The sequence below is a fragment of the Salmo salar genome, chromosome 24, assembly GCF_965601325.2.
Source record: "Salmo salar chromosome 24, fSalSal1, whole genome shotgun sequence".
NCBI lineage: Eukaryota > Metazoa > Chordata > Actinopteri > Salmoniformes > Salmonidae > Salmo > Salmo salar.
Window position 1 is genome coordinate 19,628,189 of NC_138314.1, and position 22,865 is coordinate 19,651,053.

Here is a 22,865-nt window from a genome sequence, read left to right on the forward strand (position 1 = left end):
AACAAGAAAATGCTCACCCAGAAGCGGCGCGCCTAACGGCCGGGGACTTTAATACATCGACGACATTGTCTCAACAGTGACCGCACGTACAGTTGATGTCGGATGTTTACATACACTTAGGTTGGAGTCATTAAAACTAATTTTTCAATCACTCCACAAATTTCTTGTTAACAAACTATAGTTTTGGAAAGTCGGTTAGGACATCTACTTTGTGCATGACACAAGTAATTTTTCCAACAATTGTTTACAGACAGATTATTTCACTAATAATTCACCGTATCACAATTCCTGTGAGTCAGAAGTTTACAAACTCAGTGCCTCTTTGCTTGACATCATGGGAAAATCAAAAGAAATCAGCCAAGACCTCAGAATGTTCTTTTTTTAGACCTCCACAAGTCTGGTTCATCCTTGGAAGCAATTTCCAAATGCCTGAAGGTACCACGTTCATCTGTACAAACAATAGTACGCAAGTATAAACACCATGGGACCACGCAGCCATCATACCGCTCAGACGTGTTCTGTCTCCTAGAGATGAACGTACTTTGGTGCGAGAAGTGCAAATCAATCCCAGAACAACAGCAAAAGCACCTTGTGAAGATGCTGGAGGAAATAGGTACAAAAGCAACAGTAAAACGAGTCCTATATCAAGATAACCTGAAAGGCCGCTCAGCAAGGAAGAAGCCACTGCTCCAAAACCGCCATAAAAAAGCCAGACTATGGTTTGCAACTGCACATGGGGACAAAGATCGTACTTTTTGGAGAAATGTCCTCTGGTCTGATGAAACAAAAATAGAACTGTTTGGCCATAATGACCATCATTATATTTGGAGGAAAAAGGGTGAGGCTTGCAAGCCGAAGAACGCCATCCCAACCGTGAAGCACGGGGTGGCAGCATCATGTTGTGGGGGTGCTTTGCTGCAGGAGGGACTGGTGCGCTTCACAAAATAGATGGCATTGTGAGGAAGGAAAATTATGTGGATATATTGAAGCAACATCTCAAGACATCAGTCAGGAAGTTAAAGCTCGGTCGCAAATGGGTCTTCCAAATGGACAATGACCCCAAGCATACTTCCAAAGTTGTGGGAAAATGGCTTAAGGACAACAAAGTCAAGGTATTGGAGTGGCCATCACAATGCCCTGAACTCAATCCTATAGAACATTTGTAGGCAGAACTGAAAAAGTGTGTGCGAGCAAGGAGGCCTACAAACCTGACGCAGTTACACCAGCTCTGTCAGGAGGAATGGCCCAAAATTCACCCAACTTACTTTGGGAAGCTTGTGGAAGGCTACCCAAAACGTTTGACCCAAGTTAAACAATTTAAAGGCAATGCTACCAAATGGTAATTTAGTGCATGTAAACTTCTGACCCACTGGGAATGTGATGAAAGAAATAACAGCTGAAATAAATCATTCTCTCTACTATTATTCTGACATTTCACATTCTTAAAATATGTGGTGATGATAACTGACCTAAGACAGGGAATTTTTACTAGGATTAAATGTCAGGAATTGTGAAAAACTGAGTTTAAATATATTTGGCTCAGGTGTCTGTAAACGTCCGACTTCAACAGGAGATATCCCAACCAGAAGCCATGGATTACAGGCAACATCCGCATCGAGCTAAAGGCTAGAGCTGCCACTTTCAAGGAGCGGGACACTAATCCGGATGCCGATAGGAAATCCCGCTATGCCCTGTGGCAGGGCTTGAAAACTATTACGGACTACAAAGGGAAACACAGACGCGAGCTGCCCAGTGACCGGAGCCTACCAGACGAGCTAAATGCTTTTTATGCTTGCTTCGAGGCAAGCAACACTGAAGCATGCACGAGAGCACCAGCTGTTCTGGATGACTGTGTGATAACGCTCTTGGTAGTCGATGTGAGCAAGACCTTTAAACAGGTCAACATTCACAAAGCGCAGGACCAGATGGATTACCAGGACGTGTACTCAGAGCATGCACGGACCATCTGGCAAGTGTCTTCACTGACATTTTCAACCTCTCCCTGACGGAGTCTGTAATACCTACATGTTTCAAGCAGACCACAATAGTCCCTGGACAAAAGGAACACCTACGTGAGAATGCTGTTCATTGACTACAGCTCAGCGTTCAACACTATAGTGCCCACGAAGCTCATCACTAAGCTAAGGACCCTGGGACTAAACACCTTCCTCTGCAACTGGATCCTGGACTTCCTGACGGGCCACCGGGTAGGCAACAACACGTCTGCCATGCTGATCCTCAACACTCAGGGGTGTGTACTTAGTCCCCTCCTGTACTCCCTGTTCATCCACGACTGTGTGGCCAAATCATCCACGACTGTGTGGCCAAACATGACTCCAACACAATCATTAAGTTTGCTGACGACACAACAGTGTCCTGGTCACCGACAACGATGAGACAGCCTTTAGGGAGGAGGCCAGAGAACTGACAGTGTGGTGCCAGGACAACAACCTCTCCCTCAATGTGAGCAAGACAAAGGAGCTGATCGTGAACTACAGGAAAAGGTGGACCAACAGGCCCCATTAACATCAACGGGGCTGTAGTGGAGCGGGTTGAGAGCTTCAAGTTCCTTGGTGTCCACATCACCAACGATCTATCATCGTCCAAAAACAGGGTACGAAAAATCCTTTTCCCCCTCAGGAGACCGAAAGGATTTGGCATGGGTCCCCAGATCTTCAAAAAGTTCTACAGCTGCACCATCAAGAGCATCCTGACCGGTTGCATCACCGCCTGGTATGGCAACTGCTCGGCATCTGCACGAGCGTTGCAAAATAAAATGTACACATACATGTTATTCAATCATTGCACCCACAATGCTTGCGCATGCCAACGAGCGTCTGCGTTGCCAGGGGCTAAAATATAAGTTGCTTCTATTTGTGACGCCGAACGAGATGCAAGTCCTGTCTCACCCATCTCCTCATTGGCTTTTAGAAGCATATACCCACGTGCCATCTCCTCATTGGTTATAATCACATGAGTGATTGAAAGATGAACTGAGGTCGGTCGGTCGGTTGTGGTAATACACCTTATTATGAAAGTTAGATGCCAATCGCCATATAAAGTCCAAAGAAAAAGCCTGGAAGGAGAAGAGATGACTAGAAACGATTCGGTTGACCGTTTAATGTGTGAGTTAATTGTCCGAGTAGAGGACCTTGTACATTTCAGGTAAAATGGCTAGCAACTGCAAGCTAGCTAGCTAAATTGCCATACATGTTTAATGCTTTTCGACCTGTCCCCAAATTAATATAATTGTTTCAGAGTTTGCTTTGATATTTCAACCTGCGTGTCGTGATCGCGTTTGGTGTGAGGGGACAAAATCTATTTGCGCATGATGGCACACACGGACGCGGTTTGGGCATGGTGTGAGGCAATACCTGAAACCCGACTCAATCATGACTTACTTCAAGCCAGCGGCTTTTAAAGATTTCACAAAGGTGTTTCCTGGGACTCACAACCGGGGTTGCTTCTTTCACATGAAACAGGCCATTTGGCGAAAAGTACAAATGCTTTCCAAAGTGCGACAAAAGTACCTCCACGACACCGACTATGCCCAAGAGATCAGGGAGCTCGGCGTGCTAGCATTCGTCCCGCCTGCTGATGTAGGCGAATGTGTCCACGACCTGCTGGATACCCGGTTCTTTCAGCGCCTGGAATGTCAACTGGAGGAGCTCCTGACCTACTTTCAGACAACATGGGTTGGGGAGAAGGTCAGATGCATTTTTTGTATTTTGCTAAGCTTATTTGTTGATAAATACATGTTTTATAGTGAATGGTTGGTGTGAATGGATGGTGTAAAAACTATATAAAATGAAAATATATTGTAGAAACTAGATATAGGCCTAGATATATTATAGTTTGTTTTAGCCTTGAACCTTTATAGATATATTATAGTTTGTTTGAGCCATATATATATAGATATAGATATATATATATATATAAATAAATAACCATATGTACAAATTTATATATAATATTCTGCCCATACTAACTTATTTTAGTCCATAACTGAGCCAGTTTCTGTATATACACGCACAATATTCTACCCATGAGCGCTAATGTATATACTATATTTTAGCCATACGTGATTAAATGAAAAGCACTAAAAACACCTGCCCATGTGAACGAATGTAGGCCAATAGGCTATACAATATTCAGAACCATATGAGTAAACATACACATTATTTCACATTCTTTAATAAGACTCATAAATACAATCACGCAATAGGCTACAGATCACTTCACGGCTTCACCGAGAAAACTCAACGTATTGTAGCCTCACGTGGATGGAACAGTAGCGGAGGAAGGAGTTAGCTTCTGCTGCAGTGTTCATGGCAAAATATTATGTGTTGCAGTGGTGCTTCGCTTTTTCAGCGAGGACTCAAATGATTATTTCCACCAACATTTCTGGAACCCCATTTTTTTTTTTTCGCCGGAAATTCTGTAGACCCCACCACAAATCTAACGAAACAACCTTAAAAATGGGTACATTTAGATTTTCATATCAACAAATAACCATCTCTCCTATCAAAATAAAGAGAACCAATATATACAGTGCCTTCAGAGTACTCACATCCCTTTACTTATTCCACATTTTGTGTTACACCCTGAATTTAAAATGGATTAAATTGAGATTTTGTGTCTCTGATCTACCCCCAATAGCCCATAACGTCAAAGTGGAATTCATTTAGTAGAATTTTTTACAAATTAATTAAATCTGCAATATGTAACTTTTTGGGGATAAAAATAAACAATAGAGCTAAGCACCAGCAAAATCCTATAGGAAAACTTGGTTCAGTCTGCTTTCGAACAGACACTGGGAGACAAATTCACCTTTCAGCAAGACAATTATCTAAAACAAGGCCAAAGTTGCTTACCAAGACGACATTGAATGTTCCTGAGTGGCCTATTTACAGTTTTGAGTTAGATCTACTTGAAAATCTATGGCAAGACTTGAAAATGACTGTCTAGCAATGATCAACAACCAACTTGACAGAGCTTGAAAAATGTTACAAAGAATAATGGGCAAATATTGTACAATCTAGGTATGCAAAGCTCTTAGAGAGCCAAAAACACTCACAGCTGTAATTGCTGCCAAATATGATTCTAACATGTACTGACTCAGGAGGTTGAATACTTATCTAATCAAGATACAGTATATTAGTGTTTTATTTTTCCTAATAAAACAAATAATCTTTGAATTATTCTTCAACTGACATTACAGAGTATTGTGTGTGGATCGTTGACAAAAAAAAGACAATTCAATCCATTTGAATCCCACAATGTAAGACAGCAAAATGTGTAAAAAGTCAAGGGGTGTGAATACTTTCTGAAGGTACTGTACATTTACTCAGTACATCAAAAGTTTGGACACACCTACTCATTCAAGGGTTTCTCTTTATTTGTAAAATGTTCTACAATGTAGAATAATAGTGAAGACATCAAAACTATGAAATAACACATATGGAATCATGTAGTAACTAAAAAAAGTGTTTTTAAATATATTTTATATTTGAGATTCTTCCAAGTAGCCACCCTTTGCCTTGACAGTTTTGTACACTCTTGGCATTCTCTCAACTAGCTTCATGAGGTAGACACCTGGAATGCATTTCAATTAACAGGTGTGCCTTGTTAAAAGTTAATTTGTGGAATTTCTTTCCTTCTTAATGCTTTTGAGCCAATCACTTGTGTTGTGACAAGGTAGGGGTGGTATACAGAAGATAGCCCTATTTGGTAAAATACCAAGTCCATGTTACGGCAAGAACAGCTCAAATAAGCAAAGACAAACGACAGTCCATCATCACTTTAAGACATGAAGGTCAGTCAATATGGAACATTTCAAGAACTTTGAAAGTTTCTTCAAGTGCAGTTGCAAAAACCATCAAGCGCTATGATGAAACTGGTTCTCATGAGGACTGCCACAGGAAAGGAAGACCCATAGTTACCTCTGCTGCAGAGGATAAGTCCATTAGAGTTAACTGCACCTCATATTGCAGCCCAAATAAATGTTTTACAGAGTTCAAGTAACAGACACATCGCAACATCAACTGTTGAGAGGAGACTGCATGAATCAGGCCTTCATGGTCGAATTGCTGCAAAGAAACCACTACTAAAGGACACCAATAAGAAGAAGAGACATGCTGGGCCAAAAAACACGAGCAATGGACATTAGACTGGTGGAAATCTGTCCTTTGGTCTGCTAAGTCCAAATTTGAGATTTCTGGTTCCAACCGCCGTGTCTTTGTGAGACGCATAGTAGGTGAATGGATAATCTCCACATGTGTGATTCCCACCATGAAGCATGGAGGAGGTGTGATGTGTGGGGGTGCTTTTCTGGTTACACTGATGGTGATTTATTTAGAATTTATTTAGAATTCAAGGCACACTTAACCAGCATGGCTACCACAGCTTAGTGGGGCTATCATTTGTTTTTCAACAGGACAATGACCAAACACACCTCCAGGCAGTGTAAAGGCTATTTGACCAAGAAGGAGAGTGGTGGAGTGCTGCATCAGATGACCTGACCTCCACAAATCACCCGACCTCAAACCAATTGAGATGGTTTGGGATGAGTTGGACCGCAGAGTGAAGGAAAAGCAGCCAACAGGTGCTCAGCATATGTGGGAGCTCCTTCAAGACTGTTGGGAAAGCATTCCAGGTGAAGCTGGTTGAGAGAATGCCAAGAGTGTGCAAAGCTGTCAAGGCAAAGGGTGGCTACTTTGAAGAATCTCAAATATTTGTTGTTTAACACTTTTTTTGGTTACTGCATGATTCCATATGTGTTATTTCATAGTGTTGATGTCTTCACTATTATTCTACAATGTAGAAAATAGTCTAAATAAATAAAAACCCTTAAATGAGTAGGTGTGCCAAACTTTTAACTGGCACTGTATATATTTTTATTATCTTTTTCAATAACGTTTATAACGTCCTATGAAATAATACGTACTCTTCATTTTTGGTTCTCCCCCTGAAAGAAAATGTTTTATTTTGCGATCCCACTGCAATTCCATTTGAATATCACTGCTGTAATGGAACCATTTGCCAACTGCCCCTGCGCAATCCACCTCCTCACTGTCCTACTCTGACGCTTCAGCTACAGGAAGACTGATTTGCAGGAAAATCATGTGGGAACCTTGAAACCATTTAATTGAAAACATTGAGTGGGTGTGTGTGTGTAGATTTTGGTTTTACTATCCTTGGCTCAGGGGTTAAGTTTAGGGTTACAATTAGGGTTAGGGGTTAGGAGTTCGGGTAAGATTTAGGGGTAAAGGTTAATGGGAATCAATTGTTTGATCCACACAAGGATAGTAAAACAAACGGGTGTGTGTGTGTGTGTGTGTGGGCTTGTATACTATCCTCGTGGGTACAGTCCCCACAAGGATAGCAAAACAAGGAAAATTATCACTCATGGGGCCATTCCCCAGGTCGCTACAACGACAAAGGCTATTTTAGGTTTAGGGTTAGCATTAGTGTTAGAATTAGGGTTAGGTGTTAGGTTTAGGAGTTAGGGGTTAGGATTAAAGTTAGGGAAAATATAATTTTGAATAGAAATCTATTTTAGGTCCCCACAATGACATTAAAACATATGCTGTGTGCGTGTGAGAGAGAGAGAGAGGTTTGGGGCATTGAGTGTAGTTTACTCACTGGGCCTCAGCACATGGAGGGAGCAGTGATGGTCCAGCCATTGCAGTGTGGTCTCACACAGCTCCCCTTCGCTTGTGGTGGAGACAGTCCCATTGAAGGACTCAAACAGAGGTTTAATGATGATGCTGAACTAAGGATGGTGGGTCAAGGGTCAAACACACACTATTGAGGGAACAGATCCAAAGTTGCATCCTATTTCAATCTCAGAAGACATATGAACGAACCTCTCTGACAGAAAGGACCTCAGATGTACTCAGATGGCTCATGGCATACAGTCCTATATTATACTACTTCATTTTCTACAGTTGTAACCTTTCACAAGTCCCCCTGAAACCTTTTACGACAGTCAAAAATTATAGCTCTTCTTTGCCTATATACAGCATCTAATCTAGCCATCTGACATAAATGAAATAAATATTAAAAGTAGCCTGATTGAATCTTATATCATTATGACAAAATCATGTTAAATGCAAAAGTAATGTTAAATGTCAGTGATAAGGGTAAAAAAGGATACGATCCAAAACTTCCAGTTCTGAAGTGTGCGGCTCTTCACGTACTCATTAAACTTCTCCCGCATGTGGTCGAATCGGTGGCGTGTGATGGGCACACCTGTAGCAGGCAGCTTCTCCTGACACACACTGTGGCACAGCAATAACACACAGATCAGATTACTATGTCATGTATACTCGTACTCAAACTGTTTCCTGAACTCGTCTACTCAGATAAGAGAGATAACGTAACAGTGAGGCAGTACATACTTTATGGAGGCATTGACCTCCTCAATCTCCTCCCGTAGCCTTTTGGTCTCCTCCTGTATCTGCTGCCTCTCCTGCTGCAGCTTCCTAATGTACTCCACTGTCTTCTGCAGCGTGACTGCATTACTGATCTGGTATCAAACAACAACAAGAATAGGTGGCGATATTGGAAAGGTCATGACATGTCGTCAACTGCTGGAGCATTCAACAATGTGTGGGTATGTATCATTCTTTCATGACTTTACCATTTCAGACAGAAGATGTGGTATATTACCTGTAAAATTAAATTAAACCATGGGTGCTGTTTGCATTTCACATTAGAGAGGTGTTAAACAATGGAAGTGTTCATGAATTTACCTGCAGAAAAAGCATAGAACCATTCACACAGCCCCGATAACTGTATTTGGTTATAGGGCTTTTAATTTACCATGTTTTTTTTACCCCCTTCATATATATGAAAAATCTGGTATAAAAAAAGCAGGCATGGTAAATTTGTGGGATTTTGGTCTGTGTATGAAAGGGATACTATATTTGTTCCCTGTACCTGAACATAATAGGATGTGCAAACACTATGCTTCTGAACTGATCTTTAAATAAAAGCCATCAAAAGCTAGATCTGGAAGATATTAGTAGGAGGACTCAGTAGACAGATTACAGAGAGACATGGCTTTACATTGGACTGGGACTTGAGAGCAGGAATCAGGCTGCTCAGCATTTTGAAGCCAATGTTGATGTTAAAGCGCCTCTTCTGTTCAGCAGTGATATGGGTCACCCTACGGCTCTGGAACAAACAGGGAGAGAACAGACACACACATAATCAGAATGATCAGTCTGCAATGCTTCAACGGCAGGCACACAACACTGGACCTACTTGAAAATGCTGGAGTCATACACAGTCACATACACAGACAGAGAATAGTAGGCAGGAGGGTGGGCTGCTGTTACCTGGTTGGACTCGTTCTTGGAAAAGGCTGTGCAGCTGCTGAGTGGAGACTGAGGACTGGAGACCTGCTCTGACCCACACAGTGACCCCTGACCTGAGCCACAGTCCTCATGCCCTGGGAGACACAAATTATCCACACTTACCAAAACCATCATAACAAAGACTGCTACACCAGTGAGCACCAACTCACATTAAAGACAATTCATTCATTTTATGGGAAGCAGATCAGTACCGTAAACATTCCAAAACAATGTGTATGAATGTGTTACCATGCCACATCCTGGATGCAAATGTAGAGCTAATAGATTGATAGCTTAGGTTTGACAGGAGGAAAGCACCCTGTGACACATGACTGAGTTTAATGTACATACATATAACAAAAAAAAGTAAGGACCTGGCATATGTCACTCTCACCAGTACTTGTGGAGGGTTCTTGTTTCTTGCGGCTGGAAGAGTAGGTCTCCTCTTTAAGGATAATGAGCTGGGGAGACTTCGGAGTCTGTGGAAGGATGTGTAATCCAGGAGCCTGAGATAGAGGGATGGAAAGAAATAAAACACAAAGTAAATGAAAACGATCTTAATTAAAACAATTGAATGCAAAGGGGGCTCTTCAGAGCAGACCGGGTCTTACCCTTGATAGGCTGGAGGGGCCGATGACCACGCCAGTTGAGGGAACCACGTCTGCTTTCAGGGAGGTTGGAGTAACAATCACTGCACTGGTATGCCCTGGGAAGGGTGCTGGGACAGCAAAACATAATCTGTCAGGGCCTTCGACATTAAAACCACATGGTAAATGCTGATTCTCTTATGTATTTAATATCTAATATTGAGCCTGGATGTCATTGATGATCTTTGCTAGGATCATTTCGGCTGAATCGCCTACAAACATTGACTAGTTTTAATTTAGTTTTTCATTACGATAGTGACTGACTATATAATGATAGACGGTAGCACCACCTAGTGCTGAGATCAGACAGCTCTAGTGGAGCAGTAATCCCGAATTGAATAAATACTATTGTTTCTAATGTGGTCGTTTTTTTCTGGGTAGCACCGGCTAGGCATGTATTAATTCAATATTACATTTGATATTAAATCAATCCACCATTCTTATTCAGCAACAGTTAAACCTTTTGGGATGTGATTAACTCACCTGTTAGGATGAGGTGAGACGAGGAGATGGCAGGAACAATCCTTTGCACACGGCGTGTTTTTTTGTTGGAGCAAGAGGGCTGGATGGGTCTGGGCAGGGCGAAGGTCTGGGGGTGTTGTGGGGTGGTAGCAGGTGAGGGTGCCAGGGGCTGGAGGGGTGGTGGTGGAGGTGCCCGGTTTAGGGAGCTGAAGTCAGAGCCGTGACTGAAGGTGGTGGCAGCATCACTGGGTATAACAGTGGAGGTGGTTGTATGTGTAATGACAGATGAGGGCGGGGAACCATCCAGGCTTGTGGCATCGTCCAGGGGTGGGGGGGCTACTAGTGTTGGGGTGGCAGTACCCTGGCAGGGCTGGGTGTGCCGCACCGTGGGAAGGGCTGAGGGTTGCATGAGGGAGGAGCCTCCAGCCTGAGCACTAGGGGGCTCTGGCCCAGAGAACAGAGGCATGTAGTTCTGTACGTAAGAGGGGCTTCCACTGGTCCCACTGGTTTGATTGGACATGAGGGAGGAGATAGTCAGGGGGGCTGGGGAGGCGATGAGTCTGTGGTCATGGCTGATGGACGGGAGGTCAGCTGAGAGATGCATGGAGGAGAGAAGCTGGCCCTATCAAGTCACAAGGACAAGAGCAAAGATTGCACATTTATAATGTTATCAGCTAGTAAGATGTTGTGAAAACATCTAAGAATAAAAAGGCAGGTGTGTTAGGTCTGGGGGTGTGTTAGGGTTGAGGTTCACAGGGGCCAGGCCAAGGGTTGGGGTTTACCTGGGATTGAGAGCTGCTGCTGTGTAGAGGAGTGGCGGATGAGGCAGTGAGGGAAGCAGAGGGGAAGATGGGCTGACGGAGGCTATGAAATAAGTCTGGAAGAAGAGTCTCTGGGTTAGTTTGAATTAGTATAACATCCACTCTCCCTCATAAGTGTTAGGATATGCCACCTGCCGTATTACACTTACCGTATGAGAGTAACCTGGTGCTCCAGGGTCCTGTTAAAGAGTTTGTGCACTGTGCAAGTGACATTATTTTAGAGTTTGCCGTTGTGGCAGAGTGCATTGTCATTACCTTGTAATTGCTCATAGGAGTCCATAAAGTCCAGGTTGGGCTGTAGGGGGATGAGTCCAGGCTGGATCATGTCTGCGTTCCCTGCATGAGCTATGGGGAACATGGATGGGGTGTGAATAACAAACAGACTTTTAGATCTGGTTGGAGGAAGGTTTGTGTGGATCTGAGTAAATAGAAACAGGCTTGGTGTATGGCAGGGCTATTCAACTGGCGGCCCGCCTGGCCAGATCAGGCCTGGTTATCAATTTAGAATGGCCCTTTGATCAATGAACATTAATAAAAAAGAACAGCTAAAAAAAATCCCCCCAATATCCAATGTTAAGTGCCAAAAGGAGCCCTCGTTCAATATTCTTCAATGGGAGAATCTGTTTTCCTGTAGTCCCACCCATTAACTGCTGTCTGTCAATATCACCCAACATACAAGGTACAGCAAATCAGAGCTGCTAACAGGTGTACAGGGTCTGTTTGCCCGCCTATTGTCTCTTTCACCGCAGATGAGATCACTACACTGCCTGATACAGCAGAGCATGATTGGAGTTAAAAAAACATCACAGACTCAGTTATGGCTATCATAAACTTTATCCAATCAACATCTAGCCTGCAACATCGCTTGTTCCGTAGTCTGCTGAGCATCATGATCTACTTTTACATACATTTTTCTACATTTTGTTGTGTTACAGACTACATTTTAAAATTGATAAAATTTAGTTTTTGTGTCACTGATCTACACACAAAACCCCATAATGTCAAACTGGAATTATATTTTTTAGAAATGTTTACAAATTAATAAAACATTTAAAGCTGAAATGTCTTGAGTCAATACGTATTCAATCCTTTTGTTATGGTAAGCCTAAATAGGTTCAGGAGTACAAATGTGCATAACCACCCTGCAGGCCAGAAGCATACCACCCTGCATCCCACTGCAAGCTTGCCTCTGAAGATAAGCAGGGTTGGTTATGGTTGGAAGACCAGATGCTGCTAGAAGTGGTGATGGAGGGCGAGTAGGAGGCACTCTCCTCTGGTCTAAAAAAATATCCCAATGCCCCAGGGCAGTGATTGGGGACATTGCCCTGTTTAGGGCGCCATCTCTCAGATGGAATGTTTAACAGGTGTCCTGACTCTCTGTGGTCACTAAAGATCCCATTGCAATTATCGTAAGACTAGGGGTGTTAACCCCGGTGTCCTGGATTAATTCCCAATCTGACCATCATGGCCAACTAATCATCCCCAGCTTCCAATTGGCTCATTCATCCCCCTCCTCTCCCCTGTAATTATTCCCCAGGTCGTTGCTTTAAATGAGAATGTGTTCAGTCAACTTCCCTGGCAAAATATAGAACAATAAATTGCAATGACTCTGTGTTCAATAATAGTGTTTAACGTGATTTTTAAATGACTACCCCATCTCTGTACCCCCCCACACACAATTATCTGTAACGTCCCTCAGTCAAGCAGTGAATTTCAAACACAGATTCAACACAAAGACCAGGGAGGTTTTTCCAATGCCTCGCAAAGAAAGACACCTATTGGTAGATAGGTTAAAAAAAACAGATATTGAATATCCCTTTGAGCATAGTGCAGTTATGAATTTAACACTTTGGATGGTGCATCAATACACTCAATGACTACAGATACAGGCGCCTTTCCTAAATCAGTTGCTGGAGAGGAAGGAAACAGCTCAGGGCTTTCACCATGAGGCCAATGGCTGTAATAGGAGATGACTGAGGATGGATCAACAATATTATAGTTACTCCACAATACTATCATAAATGACAATCAAAAGAAGGAAGCCTGTACAGAATGAAAATATTCCAAAACATGTATCCTGTTTGCAATAAGGCACTAAAGTAACACAAAAAAAATAGGAAAATAAATTACATTTTTGTCCTGAATACAAGTGTTACGTTTGGGGCTAATCCATCACAACACATCACTGAGTGCCACTATTCATAATTTCAAGAATGGTGGTGGCTGCATAATGTTTTGGGTATGCTTGTCATCGGCAAGGACTAGGGAGTTTAAAAAAAAAAATAATAAACAGAATAGAGCTAAGCACAAGCAAAATTCTAGAGGAAAACTTGGTTCAGTCTGCTTTCCAACAGACAAATGTACCTTTCAGCAGAACAATAACCTAAAACACAAGGCCAAATAGTTGCTTACCTAGATGACATTGAATGTTGCTGAGTGGCCTAGATACATTTTTTTTACTTAAATCGACTTGAACATCTATGGCAAGACTTCAACCAACTTGACAGAGCTTGACACATTTTTTCAAGAATGGGAAAATATTTTACAATCCAAACAGATAGAGACTTACCCAGAAAGACTCACAGCTGTAATCGCTGCCAAAGGTGATTCTAACATGTATTGACTCAGGGGGTTGAATAGTATCTCATCAAGATATAATTGTGTTTTATTTTCCATTAATACAAAAAAATAAAAAATGTCATCCACTTTGACAGAGTATTTTGTGTAAACCGTTGACAAAAAAATGACAATTAAATCCATTTAAATCCCACTCCGTAATAACAAAATGTGGAAAATGTCAAAGGGGTGTGAATACTTTCTGAATGCACTGTATCTAGCAAAAATGTTCATATCAGATGTTTGTTTTTTGTGACATCTTCAATCAATTAAATTGACTTAATTTGGGACTACAGAGGAGGGATAAAACATTTAGTGACATGATTGAAAAACCAAACTATTTTCAAAACAAATGTGTTATTTCCCCCCTGTAAATAACCTTTTTCAAATCTGGCCCCTGTAAGAATATAGTTGATAAGCCCTGGTATATGGAATGGGATGTTGTTGGCGGGCCCTCACCTATTTCCCTGGGATTGGGCCAGGCCATGGGCTGGTGGGAGGCCAGCGTGGAGAAGAGTGTGTCAGAAAACTCTGACATTAGCACGTCCATGTCAAAGAGTGGGTCCATCTCCATGGGGACGGGTGACTCACGGCTCTTGCGAGCAATGCGGCGCCCAGCCATTTCCTCATCCTGATAAAGGGACACACGGAAGGTGTCTGGAAAGACCTCCCCAAACAGCGAAAACTGTTCTTCCGGCCCCTTGGGGTGTTCAAAATGCAACAAGCCAGCCAGTCAGTTACACAAAAAAACATGCAGTGCACATATTATACAGTATAGTCACACAACTAATTTATTTAACAGAGAAAGATGAAACAATTATGAAACATGCACATCGCATACTCAAATTGATTCCAATCAGTCTTTCTAATGAGACATCAGAAGAGATCTTTGTGGGCTATACTCGGCCTTGTCTCAGGATGGTAAGTTGGAGGTTGAAAATATCCCTCTAGTGGTGTGGGGGCTGTGCTTTGGCAAAGTGGGTGGGGTTATATCCTGCCTGTTTGGCCCTGTCCGGGGGTTTCATCAGATGGGGCCACAATGTCTCCTGACCCCTCCTGTCTCAGCCTCCAGTATTTATGCTGCAGTAGTTTATGTGTCGGGGGGCTAGGGTCAGTCTGTTACATCTGGAGTATTTCTCTTGTCTTATCCAGTTTCCTGTGTAAATTTAAATATGCTCTCTCTAATTCTCTCTTTCTCTCTCTCGGAGGACCTGAGCCCTAGGACCATGCCTCAGGACTACCTGGCATGATGACTCCTTGCTATCCCCAGTCCACCTGGCCATGCTGCTGCTCCAGTTTCAACTGTTCTGCCTGCGGCTATGGAACCCTGACCTGTTCACCGGACGTGCTACCTGTCCCAGACCTGCTGGAACCCTGACCTGCTGGAACCCTGACCTGTTCACCGGACGTGCTACCTGTCCCAGACCTGCTGTTTTCAACTCTCTAGAGACAGCAGGAGCGGTAGAGATACTCTCAAAGATCGGCTATGAAAAAGCCAACTGACACTTACTCTTGAGGTGCTGACTTGTTGCACCCTCGACAACTACTATGATTATTATTATTTGACCATGCTGGTCATTTATGAACATTTGAACATCTTGGCCATGTGCTGTTATAATCTCCACCCGGCACAGCCAGAAGAGGACTGGCCACCCCTCATAGCCTGGTTCCTCTCTAGGTTTCTTCCTAGGTTTTGGCCTTTCTAGGGAGTTTTTCCTAGCCACCGTGCTTCTACACCTGCATTGCTTGCTGTTTGGGGTTTTAGGCTGGGTTTCTGTACAGCACTTTGAGATATCAGCTGATGTAAGAAGGGCTAAATAAATACATTTCATTTGATTTGATTACGGATAATCATGAATGAATCGTGAATAACGATGAGTGAGAAAGTTAGAGGCATAAATAGCATACTCCCTCCAAAAAATGCTAACCTCCCCGGTTATTGGTACTGGTGAGCGGTTAGCATGTCTTGGGGGTATGATCTTCGTGTCTAACTCATTCACGATTCATTCCAGATTTTCTGAAATCATGGTAGTATCCACATGAATATTCAGAAACATATTATATTTTTCTTTATAATAAAAGACTACAAAATTACATAATACATCATTGACCATTAATTTATATTGGGCACAACATAATCTAATTTACAACTAACACAAACTGCAAACGCATCCAACAAATTTGTAGAGTCACAAGCTGGATGTAGTCATTGTGTGCTAGGAATATGGGACCAAATACTAAACTTTGACTACTTTAATACACATAAGTGAATTTGCCCAAATACTATTGACGCTTTCAAATGGGAGAACTAGATGCATAAAGTGCTTACATTTGTAAACGGTAAAACAGATATGTATGAAAATACCCTCAAATAAAAGGTGAAATTCTGTAGTGTTCCCTGATATACAAAAGTTGATCTCAAATCCAAAATGCTGAAGTATAGAGACAAATTAAAAGTTTTAACTTCACTGTCCAAATAAATAAGTAGGAGAGTGAGTGTATGTGTACTCAAAAACAGCATTAGAACATAACCTATAACTTTAATGAATTCATTCTGTGACATTAATAACCTATTATTTTCCATTTTCACATTAAATTTCAGATGTTGAGATTATTTGGGTGTTAACCTTATTTCCCCTCACACTACTTTGCTATTACCAAATTTGAATAGAGGCAGCACCACACACAAGAACGCTTAGAATGCATACCTTGAGAAGGCTTGAGAGATCGTCATACTTGTGCTTCTGTAACTGTGACAAATTGGAAGATCAATGTTAATTGGCAGACTCACATATTGAATGAATAACATGAAGTAGAGCATAGTAAATGTAGGATATTTACATTTACATTTTTACATTTTAGTCATTTAGCAGACGCTCTTATCCAGAGCGACTTACAGTAGTGAATGCATACATTTCATACAATTTCATACATTTTTTTCTGTGCTGGCCCCCCGTGGGAATCGAACCCACAACCCTGGTGTTGCAAACACCATGCTCTATTAAACTGGTTGCCTCACAACCCAGTTAAAGCAACTGACAATAACCTAAAATAGGCATACTGCTGCTTAGTCTTAAACATTAGTCAACTTTGTTTAATTGCGACATAGCGGTACTTTTTAAAACGTTTTTATTTTACCCCTTTTTCGTGATATCCAATTGGTAGTTACAGTCTTGTCCCATCGCTGAAACTTCCCTACGGACTCGGGAAAGGCGAAGGTCAAGAGCCGTGCATCCTCCGAAACATGACCCTGTCAAGCTGCACTGCTTCTTGACACAATGCTCGCTTAACTCGGAAGCCAGCCGCACCAATGTGTCAGAGGAAACACTGTCCAGCTGACTGCCGAAGTCAGCTTGCAGGCGTCCGGCCCGCCACAAGGAGTCGCTAGAGCCGCGATGGGACAAGGAAATCCCGGCCAGCCAAACCCTCCCCTAACCCGGATGACGCTGGGCCAAATGTGTCTCCCGGTCACGGCCAGCTGTGACACAGCCCGGAATCAAACCTGGGTCTGTAGTGATGCCTCAAGCACTGCAGCCTTAGACCGTTCCGCCACTCAAGAGGCCTAACATTGCGGTACTTTAATCTAAACACAGAAAAGGCACCATTTCAGGAAATAACAAAATCCATTACTCTACCCTTTTCTTGAAATATGTCCTCCACTTGTGATACTCTCGAATTACAATTTCAATTCTTCTTTTCCAATATTTCCCCTCTGTGGCTATTGCCTACAGAAGATAGAGGGGGAGGGAGAAAAGAACGTGGGAAGAGGTTGACAGAAAAGTGATAAGCAGTAAGGAGGGGTGAGAGACATGGGTGGGAGTAGAACAGAGAGGGGGAAAAAAAAAAAAAATCATATAATTGATAATGAAGAGCGACATGCGAAGGAGCCAAAACGATACGTATGGGATAAAAAAAAGTGATCAGAGAGAAGAGTCTGGTTATTAGGGTGAAGCAGCGGTATGGTAGTGTTGCCTATATACCCAGCAATCCACTACCCTTCCTTACCTCTGCCGGACGATGGTCCTCTATGTCCACGGTGCCATCCAGAGGAGTAACAAAATGGCAGACAGGGTTCTCTCGCTTCTCCACATCTGTAGAGTAGAACACATGCAAGAGCTACCAGTTGTGTGAAAATAACACACCAGCTTACTAATTACAGAATATACCTAATATAATTGAGAGCAGATATCAATTTACCCAGATTGATTAAATATGATTTGTACACATTAACTGTAGACTATACTTCTCAATCAGAAGGTGATTCAAGTGCCATTCAGTGGCTCTCCAAACCCAACCCTGGATACCCCTGCACAAGCGTTAATCCCATACTTCATTCAGCCAAGTTAAACCTGGTTGTTACTTCATTACAACAGTGGGGTTACTGTTTCTAGTGAGAGACAGAATAGAGTATGAAGCCATATGTGGAGCTCTTACATTGCATGTACCAGGCCCTCCAGATAGCATTGTTGAGCCGGATCTTGTCTCTCCACAGCAACTTCAGGCCTTTGAAGTTCTTCCATTTTGGTGACACCAACTTGCCGCTGAAAAGGAAGAAGATAACACAAGCATGTAAATGACCTACTCAAGTGGGAAAGGTGCAGGTTGGCAAAATCAAGAGGTAATGTTAACAGTGGAGTTAGAGGTTATCATAGAACAAGTATGGATGTCACCCCTGATTTCAGACAGCTCAACCTTCCCTTTATCCTAAGTGTAGGCAGGCTGCCTTGACAGTAGACACACTCCATGACTCCAACTCTGAAAAGGGCAACATAACACATGCGTCCATAGGGACTAAGTAGGCCACCGTTGAGAGGGAGACTACACAAAACACAACAGTGAGAGGCAGAGAGCATAGGTGAGGCAAAGACAAGGCAGTGGAGGTTTTAGCATGTTCTATCAATCATGAACAACTTCATGTTCTATTTCACACCGAGGCTTGGTGGTTATCGAGGGGGAGTGTTGGAAAGATTTTTCGCATTGAGAGAGGAACTGCCGTCATTGACAATGGATGTAAAAAAAATAAAATAAAAAGGATTAAAATAAAAAAAGACCTGGTTGACTTTCTGTGTAATGAAAAGAAAATGTGTCTCCTTGTCTATGCAACTGACATATTTGGGAAACTGAATGAACTGAACGCAAGCATGCATGCAGGGGAAATACAAAAACATTATACAGATGAGTGACAATCAGTGGATTCAAAGGAAATAATTCTTATTGGAGAGAGTCCTTCATGCCCCCTTCCCTTGGCTGTGCATGTATCTAACAGAAAAATATGACACAATTGTATTTGTCACATGCGCTGAATACAACAGGTGTAGACCTTACCGTAAAATGCTAACTTTACAAGCCATTAACCAACAATGCAGTTAAGAAAAATAAGAGTTAGGAAAATATTAACTAAATTAAAAAAGTAACACAATAAAATAATAATGACGAAGCTATATACAAGGGGCTCAGGTTAAGTCAAGGTAATTGAGGTAATATATACATGTAAGGTAGGGGTAAAGTGACTATGCATTGATAATGAACAGCGAGGAGCAGCAGCGTAAAATCAGGTGGGGGGTCAATGCAAATAGTCGGGTAGCCATTTGATTAACAGTTCAGCAGTCTTATGGCTTGGAGGTAGAAACTGTTAAGCAGTCTTTTGGACATATACTTGGTGCTCTGGTACCGCTTGCCGTATCTATGACTAGGGTGGCTGGAGTCTTTAACAATTTTTAGGGCCTTCCTCTGATAGCGCCTGGTTTAGAGGTCCTGGATGGCAGGAAGTTTGGTTCCAGTGATGTACTGGGCCGTACGCACTACCCTCTGTAGTGCCTTCCGGTCGGATGCCGAGCAGTTGCCATACCAGGAGGTGATGCAAGCAGTCAGGATGCTCTCAATGGTGCAGCTGTAGAACTTTTTGAAGATCTGAGGACCTATGCTAAATCTTTTCAGTCTCCTGAGGCGGAATAGGTCTTGTTGTGCCCTTTTCACAAATGTCTTGGTGTGTTTGGACCATGATAGTTTGTTGGTGATGTAGACACCAAGGAACTTAATAAAGCTCTCAACCTGCTCCACTACAGCCCCATCGATGAGAATGGGGGTGTGCTCAGCCCTCCTTTTCCTGTAGTCCACGATCACCTCCTTTGTCTTGATCATGTTGAGGGAGAGGTTGTTGTCCTGGCACCACAATGCCAGGCCTCTGACCACCTCCCTATAGGCTGTCTCATCGTTGCATGTGATCAGGCCTAACACCGTTGTGTCGTCAGCAAACTTAATGATGGTGTTGGAGTCGTGCTTGACCACGCAGTAGTGGGTGACCAAGGAGTACAGGAGGGGACTACGCACGCACCCCGGAGGGGCCCCCGTGTTGAGGACCAGCGTGGCGGATGTGTTGTTTCCTACCCTTACCACCTGGGGGCTGCCCGTCAGGAAGTCCAGGATCCAGCTGCAGAGGGAGGTGTTAAGTCCCAGGGGCCTTGGCTTAGTGATGAGCTTTGAGGGCACTATGGTGTTGAACACCGTGCTGTAGTCAATGAACAGCATTCTCACGTAGGTGTTCCTTTTGTCCAGGTGGGAAAAGGCAGTATGGAGTGCAATAGAGGTTACGTCATCTGTGGATCTGTTGGGTCGGTATCTGAATTGGAATGGTTCTAGGATTATGGTGTTGATGTGAGCCATGACCAGCCTTTCAAAGCACTTCATGGCTACAGATGTGAGTGCTACGTGTCGGTAGTCATTTAGGCAGGTTACCTTGGTGTTCTTGGGCACAGGGACTAGGGTGCTCTGCTTGAAACATGTAGGTATTACAGACTCGGTCAGAGACAGGTTGAAAATGTCAGTGAAGACACTTACCAGTTGGTCAGAGCATGCTCTGAGTACAGTATCAGTAAGTGTCCCACACGAGTGATGACTGCTCACCTCCAACGATTAGAAGAACACTTTGGGACCTACTTCCCAATCCGTTTGACTGTGATCCTGGCTCAGTTGATATGCCAGTAAGTAAAATCTAACAGCTGATCGAGCTGTCATGTGACCGAATGCTGCAGATAACGTATTTGGCTATTTCAGCCACACCCGTTGCTGACAGGTTTATAAAATTGAGCACTCAGCCATGGAATCTCCATAGTGGAATGGCCTTGCTGAAGAGCTCAGTGATTTTCAACGTGGCACCGTCATAGGATGCCACCTTTCCAAACAGTCAGTTTGTCAAATTTCTGCCCTGCTAGAGTTGCCCCGGTCAACTGTAAGTGCTGTTATTATGAAGAGGAAACATCTAGGAGCAACAACGGCACAACCGCGAAGTGGTAGGGAACACAAGCTCATAGAACGGGACCACCAAGTGCTGAAGCACGTAGCGAGTAAAAATAATCTGTCCTCGGTTGCAACACTCACTACCGAGTTCCAAACTGCCTCTAGAAGCAACGTCAGCACAATAACTGTTTGTAGGGAGCTTCATGAAATGGGTTTCCATGGCCAAGCAGCCATACACAAGCCTAAGAACACCATGCGCAATGCCAAGCATCGGCTGGAGTGGTGTAAAGCTCGACGCCATTGGACTCTGGAGCAGTGGAAACACGTTCTCTGGAGTGATGAATAACGCTTCACCATCTGGCAGTCCGACGGAAGAATCTGGGTTTGGCGGATGCATAGTGCCAACTGTAAAGTTTGGTGGAGGGGGAATTATGGTCTGGGGCTGTTTTTCAAGGTTCGGGCTATGCCCCTTAGTTCCAGTGAAGGGAAATCTTAACAGTACAGCATACAATGACATTCAGGATGATTCTGTGCTTCCAATTTTGTGTCAGCAGTTTGGGGAAAGCCCTTTCCTGTTTCAACATGACAATGCCCCCATGCACAAAGCGAGGTCCATACAGGTTTCTCGAGATCGGTGTGGAAGAACTTGACTGACCTGCACAGAGCCATGATCTCAACCCCATTGAACACCTTTTGGATGAATTGGAAAGCTGACTGCGAGCCAGGCCTAATCATCCAACGTCAGTGCCCGAACCCACTAATGCTCGTGGCTGAATGGAAGCAAGTCCCTGCAGCAATGCTCCAACATCTAGAGGAAAGCCTTCCTAGAAGTGTGGAGGCTATTATAGCAGCAAAAGGGGGACCAACTCCATATTATGCCCATGATTTTGGAAAGATATGTTCGACGAGGTGTCCACATACTTTTGGTCATGTAGTGTACCTGTGTGAAGCTGGATACAGTGCTCTCGTCTGCATTAAACCCAAATATCGATCCAGTTTGGATGTGACAGCAGAGACGAGGTGCGCACTGTCGAAAAACGCCCCCTGACTTTGAGAATCTCCGACTCGACATGCATTAAGCACACCCATCTCATTAGTGGTGGTGAGATAATATACATTATGTCAGTCATTTGCAATTGACTGTCATAGCCCCACATTAAAAGTAGGCTATGTGATGGTGATTTGAGAAGACAATCAGAAATACTGTTAGAATGTTTTTCAATCGACTGCCATAGCCCCAAATAAAAAAGTTAACATTGGGTGTTAATTACATGTTTCTCACTTGGTTGGGGTTGCAATCATTTTTCGCTTTCAACATAAAAAAATTATGTAAAAACTTTATTTAACTAGGCAAGTCAATTAAGAGCAAATTCTTATTCACAATGACAGCCTACACCGGTCAAACCCGGACGACGCTGGGCCAATTGCGCACCGCCCTATTGGTCGTGCCCAAAAAGGTTTGGAATCCCTGGCCTAGTATAATCTGTTTACTATAACTAAAAGTGCAGTTCATAGGGCTGAGTCAAAAACAGGAAGACAGAGGCTATCAACAGGACAAGAAAAAAACAGGAACAACGGGACATTCATATGTGTAGGACTAACAGGTTGCGCCACAGCGATGGATGTTCCCCCTACAGACATGGCTAAGGCCAGTGTTTAGTTGGTCGCTCTACACAGACGGGTTGCCTCACACAACGCTCCAGCTTACACTTCTGTAGAAG

General features: G+C 43.1%; 1 protein-coding gene across 1 annotated transcript in view; it reads right to left on the reverse strand.

The window, feature by feature from the left end:
- LOC106585286 (MLX-interacting protein) overlaps positions 1–22,865 on the reverse strand; it is a 45,939-nt gene that overhangs the window by 8,474 nt on the left and 14,600 nt on the right. The window contains exons 2-16 of the mRNA XM_014171353.3: positions 18,343–18,449; positions 17,914–17,999; positions 17,544–17,633; positions 16,617–16,658; positions 14,368–14,608; positions 11,548–11,637; positions 11,254–11,348; positions 10,493–11,093; positions 9,974–10,080; positions 9,757–9,868; positions 9,345–9,457; positions 9,073–9,180; positions 8,403–8,530; positions 8,159–8,282; positions 7,645–7,774 (exon numbers count right to left, since the gene is read on the reverse strand). Coding sequence (XP_014026828.2) covers positions 7,645–7,774; positions 8,159–8,282; positions 8,403–8,530; positions 9,073–9,180; positions 9,345–9,457; positions 9,757–9,868; positions 9,974–10,080; positions 10,493–11,093; positions 11,254–11,348; positions 11,548–11,637; positions 14,368–14,608; positions 16,617–16,658; positions 17,544–17,633; positions 17,914–17,999; positions 18,343–18,449 — 2,174 coding nt within the window. The remainder of the gene's footprint in view (positions 1–7,644; positions 7,775–8,158; positions 8,283–8,402; positions 8,531–9,072; positions 9,181–9,344; positions 9,458–9,756; positions 9,869–9,973; positions 10,081–10,492; positions 11,094–11,253; positions 11,349–11,547; positions 11,638–14,367; positions 14,609–16,616; positions 16,659–17,543; positions 17,634–17,913; positions 18,000–18,342; positions 18,450–22,865) is intronic.